This window comes from Populus euphratica, unplaced genomic scaffold, assembly GCF_000495115.2.
Source record: "Populus euphratica unplaced genomic scaffold, PopEup_1.0 scaffold1.1, whole genome shotgun sequence".
Lineage (NCBI taxonomy): Eukaryota > Viridiplantae > Streptophyta > Magnoliopsida > Malpighiales > Salicaceae > Populus > Populus euphratica.
The window spans coordinates 860,053-868,029 of record NW_011499845.1 but is presented as its reverse complement, the minus strand read 5'-3'; the positions used below and the strand labels follow the sequence as shown (position 1 = coordinate 868,029).

Genomic DNA, 7,977 nt, shown 5'->3' with positions numbered 1-7,977 from the left:
ATCATATTAATTTAATGTAATTTAATTTATTGTTTGGAATTATTAATGTATAATTAGTTAAGAACAATTACTAAAAATTTAATGATTTTACGGTACAATTTTAAGATACAGGTTTACATTTAATTTTCTTTACAGTTGAAAAAAAATGGACATCCTTAAGAAACTTGAAGCGACAGAAAATCACCCACTACAGTAGTTGTAAGTTGTAACATCAACTTTTGGGCAAAGACTTAAAAAGTCAGAAGGACCTGTGCGGGAAGGAGTATTCCAATCACTTACGACCTGAGCCACTTCAGAAAAGTTACACGGGCCGGACATAAAACAAAATAATTGATGGCATTCATGCAAACATGTTAAAAGCATGGAAGTAACCAGGAACTCAAAATGTAAACGGCGGTGGTAGGAAAACAGCTGGCTAAATCCAAACATAAAGCCAGTTAAAGTGATGTTCTTGTTACATAAGAGCGAGAACTTATTTCCTCGAAAACATGTCTAAAATTGTACATGATGGATTATATACCTCTTCAAACATAAGCATCAAAGAGTCACCACCATGCCCGGTTCCAACTCAAGCACTTTTCTTCATGGTTCCAGCTCAAGCACTTTTCTTCACTTCAGCAGACTTGATAATGTCATTGAACTCCGGCTAATGACGGCAGCACAGTGAAAGGGAAATGTCAGGGAAATCAACCGGTAGGGAAAAGACAAGTGCAACGAAATATGTTATATAACTAGTAATCAGCACTACCTTAAGAGAAGCACCACCAACCAAAAAGCCATCAACATCAGGTTTTGCTGCCAATTCCTTGCAGTTTGCACCATTTACCGACCCTGAATCAGGCACAAATTTAAGCAAACATACAAGGAAAATTGGGGAGAAAATTAAACACTGTTTTGTAAACTCCCATTAAGAAACCAGAATGAAAGCAAAAATAAGCCAGCAGCAAGAGAAAAGGCACGTTAGCTTTTCAGATATTGTTCTCAACACTACAGTATCTTCTTTATCTAGATGCAAACAAGGTGCAGTGCGCTCAGCCTTGCAAAAGCTTCAGGTACAATCAATTCCCAGAGTATTGCAATGGTGCAATGGTGCCAATGCTACGATCAGATAGATCAAGGGCTGAATAGTGATCCATCTGGACCAAGCAAGGTATAACCCCTTATGCTTCCCTAAGCACGTTTCAATGTGTTTGTGTTGAAGAAAAATGAGGTCATAGCACATTCACTTCAGTATTTTATGCAGGCATCTACCTCATGTTACAGAATGAGTTATTTAATGGGTAAAGTTGGATTTCTTTATTTTCAAAAGATGTGAAAGTTTTATTAACCAACATATGCATCTTATATACCAACAAGAAACGATAAAAAGCAATCAAGAAAATAGACAGATTGGAAGTAGCATTAACAAATGAAGATACCTCCATAAATAATCCTGGTTGTCGCAGCAACTTCAGGGCTGGTATTTTCTTGAAGCCATTTCCTCAGTTCATAATGCACCTATTAGATTAATAAGCCAGAGTTTCAAGAAACTAATCATGGGAAACCAACAAACTAGATGCAATCACAGATTAGCTGGTGTTCATCATGCAGGAAATAACCCGAGAAAGTGGGCAGTTATGAAAAAAAATCAACAATAATGGGGCAAAAGCACCATTCATCTGCTATAAATGAGCTAATACTATGAGATTGGAAGTTCATGGAAGCTAAAAGATTTTGAGTTCTAAGCAAACAAAGTTATCTTATCTTAGTACCCTGTACACCCAAATGTAGGGTTTGCAAAGAAGAGACTTGATTGTTATCATTTTCTGAACTTACAAAACAGAAATCATAATCAATTTCCATTCAAGCCATTTCCCTAGAAAACAAACTCCGCCAACAACTTTCTATGTCCTTATGCTCAATTTAATAGCGCAATCTGAATTATTGTGGTACAGGAAATAATCAATAGTTGTTCGATGCCCTGGTTTTTGTACTTTGTGGAAAGCTTGGTGCATAAAATGAGCATAATCTACATCAAGAAAACCAGGTTTGGACTTACCTCCTGTGCCTGAGCAGGAGTTGCAACCTTCCCTGTTCCAATAGCCCACACAGGCTCATAGGCCAAGACAACATCAGCCCAGTTTGATACTCGCGCTGCAATAAAAGCAAATTTGAAAATCATGACACTGCAAAACTCGTTACAGTTAAGACATTGTGAAGGTTGCAAGACATATAAAAGAATCCACATGGTGATATGTTCCAAATTAATGAACAGATCTGCTGAAAAAGGTATGCACATATGGAGTCCCTTGATATGATCAAATTGCGATCAAAATTCAATTAACTTTATGATAAATACAAGTTCTCCGAACGTTGTTTTTAAGGTGCATTGCAGAATTGGAACTCGGAGAAAGAGACAGAGTTGAATTCAAGTTCATCTAAAATGTGTGAGCAAGTAATCACTGTAAACAAAGAACATTGCATCACTGTGAACCAGAGTACGGTATTTCAATTGATAAGAAAACAATGATTCTGCATAACCGACTAGCAATAGATTAACTTAATCAACAATGTTCCACCGCCATATAAAGGCCAGAGACTTCTTACGCAGAAGATTTACACAATCATGTACAACATCATAGAACCACAAAATATTTTTTTTTTAAGGATACTATCAATAGAATACCTGCAATTGCTTTGGTTTGTGCAGCAACAACCTCCGTGGTAGATCCTGCTTCCCGCTGCTCAAGAGTCTCACCAACACAAGCTATCACCTTCAACCCTTGAGATAGTGCATATGCAACCTTATCACCCACAAACTAAAGGAAACACACCCAGAATGGGAAGTTACTACATGATTTAGTTATCAAAAAAATAAGCATCTTCAAAAGTATTGGCAATAGGAATTATCCAAAGATAAGTGTTTACTATGCCATGTAACACAACTTACCTCATTTGATTCATTTAGAAGACTTCTCCTTTCGGAGTGACCAAGAATGACCCAGGGAATATCCAGATTCACAAGCATCTCGGCACTGCACACATCAGCTTCAGCTTTAGACATTCAAATCCCGCAGAAAGATTTAAACCAGTTAAAAAGCGAAAAAGACGACATGTTGCAGCTAATAGAAATTATTTGCATCAAGCTTAAGAATACCTGACTTCACCGGTGAAAGCACCTCCTTTCTTAACCCAACAATTTTGAGCCGCGACATGAAAATCAGGCCTCAACGTACTTTTCACCAGAGGGAGAAACACAAATGGAGGGCTTACAACAACCTCTGTAGAAGAAGATCGTACCAATATCCAAACAGATCATGGTTAAGAATACCCCAAGTGTTTTTGTTGATGCGATTTGCGTAAACCAGAGCAAGAGTAAGGAGCATACACTTACCAACAACATCAGATGAAGGTACTTGGGAATTGTTGAGGCTTGACACTATCTTCTTCACTTCTTCGCTGGTTCCATTCTGCATCCAGGACCAAAAAAAATCAACAATAGAAATAACAGAATAGCAAGTAAAGCATGGAAGAAAATGGGACTCACGCATTTCCAGTTTCCGCCAACAAAGAACTTCCTGGCCATTGTAGATCGTGGAGTACTGATCGAAGCAGAAGAGAATGGCTTTTGATTTTTAGTTTTGATTTACAGTTGCGGATTTTGTTTTAAATTTATGGAGTTTTTATTTATGGAATCGGATCGAACAAGGTGCTATAAATCTGTGGGAAATTGATTTACTATTTTAGCCTCGGATCTATTTGGAATATGCTGTGGGAATCGGTGGTTTTGATAAGGGTTGTTTTGGGAATTGAATCGAAGAGTTGTTCGGGCCCGTGGATTGATGCGTCATGGTGAGTGGGTGCTGTGCTGCGCTGCGCTTAGGGATTGGGTCATCTTGCATTTTTACGGGCCACTCAAATTGTTTGGTGCGTTGATGAGTCATTTGTCATGCGGGCCATAATTTTTTACGCATTATATTTTAGTCGGGGATTCAAAAAAATAATTCTTATTGAATATTACAGCATCTGGTTGAGCTATTTCTTGAAAATGTCACTTTTGTCTCCAAAACTCTGAAATAGTTTCATAGAATAAACTAAATGCGAACAAAAAAATGTTTGTAGAATATTTTAAAAACTATTTCAGAATTCCCTGGTTTTTATTTGTTACCAAGAATTTTTGTAGAATATTTTAAAAACTATTTCAGACTTCCTCCCTGGTTTTTATTTGTTACCAAGAATTATTTTTTTTGAAAAAAAAAACAAAGACAACAAAGTTGTTGCAACGAACTGATTTGGTTGCGACGATTTGGCCGGAAAAATTACGAAAACTGCTGCTAGCAGTCTAGACGTGTGTTTGTAGGTGTATTGATGTTGTTTTGGAATGTGTGTTTGCTAGCAGTCTTCCTCCCTCGAGCCATGCTCTCTCTCTCTCTCACACACACACAACTTTCTAGCTATGAAAATGAAGTCTTTGATTCCCTCTCGCAATGATGCTGTAAAAAAAATAGAGGAACAAAGATTCCATCGTTCAAAAAGAAGCTCATCGACTTCTTCGGCTCCAGGATTTGGGTGTAGGTGCGCAGCTGATGGGGTTCATCTCAGGTTCGCCGTCGATGCCCAGAATGTGACCGTTTAAAACATCGTTCATCGCTAGTGACAAATAAAAATAAAAGCAAAAAGGGTGGTTTTAGCTCCAGTTCCAAGCAAACCAGTGTAAATAAACAAATATGAGAAAACAAATTAATCACCAAAAGGAGGGGAAAAAAGCTAGCAAGGCCGGGTTAGCTTATTAAAATTCTTGACTCGAATTATGCACTACTAAAAATGTGCAGAGTCAGCTAAGACAACAGCTCGTGCAACGCACATGTCTTCTATTTTTTTTTTTTTAATATTCATGAAAATATCAAACTTCCACCATATATGCTTAGCATAGATCTCGTAGACAGCGACTAATCAAATTTCAATGGGCTAATGAGACTCCAACTGTTTTAAATGGACCCAGTAATCAAAACCCGACAATAAAAGAACGTCGGACAAAATTAATCCATGGTTTTAACATAACCTAAATAAATATTTTTAAGAAAAATAAAATTTTTATTATAAATTTTTATTTTTAGATTATTTTGATGTATTGATATTAAAAATAAAATTTAAAATTTTAAAAAATATTATTTTAATATATTTTTAAATAAAAAACTTTAAAAAATAATGCTATTACAAATGCAGCGCTGACAGCCCAGAGTTGTGTTCGCTATCGAGTACAGTAACATCGTTCCATTTGACAGCAAGCCGAGCTTACTCTGAATTGTTAATTGGATTGTTTGTTGGTTCACAAAAGCAACGACACCAAAACGGGCTCGTATCTATCTAACATTCTAACTAGGTAGCTAAAAGACGAAACCAAATGGGCCAACAACCAGAAGCCCAAACTTCTTAAACGCGTGGCAATTTTAAACCCACCTCTGGCGCCCCGCCGAAAAAGAGTTCGAAACGCCTCTCCTTAGGTTTCTCACTTTACAGACCCCCCCTCTCCCCTTCCAAATCACCACTTTTGCCTCCCCCAATCCGCAATTGCACCAAATAATATCTAACCAGACCCTAGATCTGCCCACAGTCGCAGAAATGGCCGGTCAATCTGACTTAAACATGTCTCTATTTTCTCCTGAAGAGGTCCCTTCCCTTCTCTCCACACACGATTTACAGATTTATGCGTGGTTGTTTATGCTTGGCTGCTGTTTTTTTTTTCACAGATTGAATTCATGGCAGAAGATGAACTAGTGGAGATTGTTCCGAATTTGAGGATGGATTCTCTCAATTTTATTTGTGTAATCTCTCCTTAGCCATCTCTTATACGCATAGGAATTTACATGTGCATGTTTTCATTTCATTTATTTATCTCTGTAATTTATTAATTTGGTGTAATTCCAGGGGGATTATGGTCCCTTTCATCCACAATTAGCAGCTCAAGTTCCGCTCTGGTTAGCGGTGGCTTTAAAGAAGAGAGGGAAATGCACAATCAGGCCGCCTCAGTGGATGTCAACTGGTGAGTTTTGAACCAAGATTTGATTAGTTTCCTGCTTGTCTTTCAATCAGTTGTTTATCCCAGAGTTTTAGGAATTTTATCTGCTTCTCTTGTATCTGACAGGTGGTAGATTGTTGGCTCCAATCTCTCATTGTTTTCTTTGTAAATTTTTTTCCCTCCTGGATTAGAAAGCCTGGCTCAGGTTTTGGAACTGGAAAGAGACTCTCACGCATTTCAGCCATTACCCTTTCATTACTTGGAAATCTCAAGACTTCTTTTCGATCAGTAACTACTCAAACATTCTTAGTTTATTCCACACTTCAGTGCTGACAATATTGAATGTCAACTCTAACTTTCTGAATGCAGTGCACGCGAGGATATTCCCGACATGTACATGGTGAGCCTCTATGATTCCTTCATCTTTTTCAGTTATGTGTTTGGCACAAATTTCATATTTACCTGTTCGTAGGTGAGGTCACTTATCGAGGATATCAGAGATGTAAGATTTCATAAAGTAGAGACCAATTTAGAAAAGTTCACAGCATCTACAGTAACGGTATGCTTGATATGTCTCTTTATCAATTCAGTGACCTTATACCCTTTGAAAGTTGTATATTCTTTCTAGATGTGATATTGTTGGCGAGAATGATCTCCCTTATGCCGGGACGTAATAGAATGTTCTATTATCGCATCTATCTAAAATCTCTGTTATTGAAATAATTGTTAATAAGAACCTTCCAATAAAGTGTGCTATTTTTATTTGTATTTTAACAACATGAATGTGATCTAAACCACTTCACCTGACTGAATAATGGTGGATGCATCAAGAAATTAATTTAGATGCAAGACTTAGAGAATCTGGCAGTGTCCCCAAGTGCTTCCATGGGAGATATAGATTGTGAAATCAGGGGTAAAAAATCTTTTTCTTTCACCCTTCTCACAGAATTCAGTGTTCTGATAAAATTACTTCTTTAACCAAAGAAAGGCAACGGGATAAAAGTACCTGACCTTTTCCACTTAAGGAAATATATAAATATAAAAGAAGTATCTCTCACTGAAAATTCATGATGGTGTCTTGCATGCTAGAGCAGCCTCCTTGCTGCCCACATGCAAACAGCAACCAAACTTCATAGCTGAGTCGATTTTGCGACTGTTATCAAATGTCATGAGGTTCTAGGTTTGCCTATTCGCAGGGTTACCAGAAAGCTATTTGTCAGTTGTCGGATGTAGTACTAGATTCATTCTTCATTATGTTGTGATCTACTTTATCTTTGTTAGATCATGCATTCTGCTGTTCTATAAAGTGATCTCTTGAATTTGATATTGCAGTGGAAAAATATGTCTGCAATGGAAGTCAATATAATTCGTGCATTTGCTGGGAGGGCTCTGCAGGCGTTTTATAAGCATGATAACGAACAGCAAGCACCAGATACAGATAGAATGCTAGATAAACAGCCACAGATACCTGCTGACAGGCCAAAAGTATGCTATTTCTTAATGTCAGATTTACATGTTTGTGCACGGGGTCGTATTTGTTCCTTTTATTTTGTTATCATGCGATAGAGAAATGTGTTAGTGCAGTGGTGAATGATGGTCAAGCTTTTTCTGCAATGCCGAGTGCTTCTTCACTCTTTACCTCCTAATCATTGACAAAAAAAAAATCGTGAAACAGTGAAAAAGAATTGGTGGACTATTATTTTAAAATGCTATGCCACTAGCTTAGGTTTCCGTCATTTAACTAATTTTCTGGCTATGCAGCACAATTTGAAGCCTCGATAAGAAGTCATTATGTACTTGAATTCCCTTCTGATCTCAACCTGAAAAGAGTACATTCCGCAGGTGACCGCAGAAGGTATTTCAGCTTCTTTGACCTTTCTCAAAAAAAAAAAAAAAACAATTCCTGTCCCATAACAGTAGATTTTATGTAGAACCCCTTTCAGCTCCATATGTGCACGGTACCCCCCCCCCCCCCCCCA

General features: G+C 37.6%; 2 protein-coding genes across 3 annotated transcripts; one reads left to right on the top strand and one right to left on the bottom strand.

The window, feature by feature from the left end:
- Positions 1-323: 323 nt before the first annotated feature.
- LOC105129687 (triosephosphate isomerase, cytosolic) lies at positions 324-3,678 on the bottom strand. Its single transcript, XM_011031897.1, has 9 exons — positions 3,527-3,678; positions 3,374-3,449; positions 3,137-3,260; positions 2,930-3,014; positions 2,666-2,798; positions 2,039-2,133; positions 1,419-1,497; positions 749-831; positions 324-646 (listed from the first exon to the last, which is right to left on the bottom strand). The coding sequence occupies exons 1-9, from the start codon at positions 3,563-3,565 to the stop codon at positions 596-598; spliced, it is 765 nt and encodes a 254-aa protein (XP_011030199.1). The 5' UTR covers positions 3,566-3,678; the 3' UTR covers positions 324-595.
- A 1,795-nt stretch (positions 3,679-5,473) lies between these two features.
- LOC105129555 (DNA replication complex GINS protein PSF2-like) lies at positions 5,474-7,895 on the top strand. 2 transcript variants are annotated; one of them, XM_011031779.1, is made up of 8 exons: positions 5,474-5,649; positions 5,746-5,804; positions 5,908-6,022; positions 6,190-6,286; positions 6,368-6,398; positions 6,471-6,557; positions 7,331-7,483; positions 7,760-7,895. In XM_011031779.1, exons 2-8 carry the CDS (start codon positions 5,781-5,783, stop codon positions 7,778-7,780), a joined length of 528 nt encoding a protein of 175 aa, XP_011030081.1. In that variant the 5' UTR covers positions 5,474-5,649; positions 5,746-5,780; the 3' UTR covers positions 7,781-7,895. The 2 variants fall into 2 exon arrangements, with proteins under 2 accessions (XP_011030081.1, XP_011030008.1); XM_011031706.1 differs by having other exon boundaries at positions 5,730-5,804.
- The last annotated feature ends 82 nt before the right edge of the window (positions 7,896-7,977 follow it).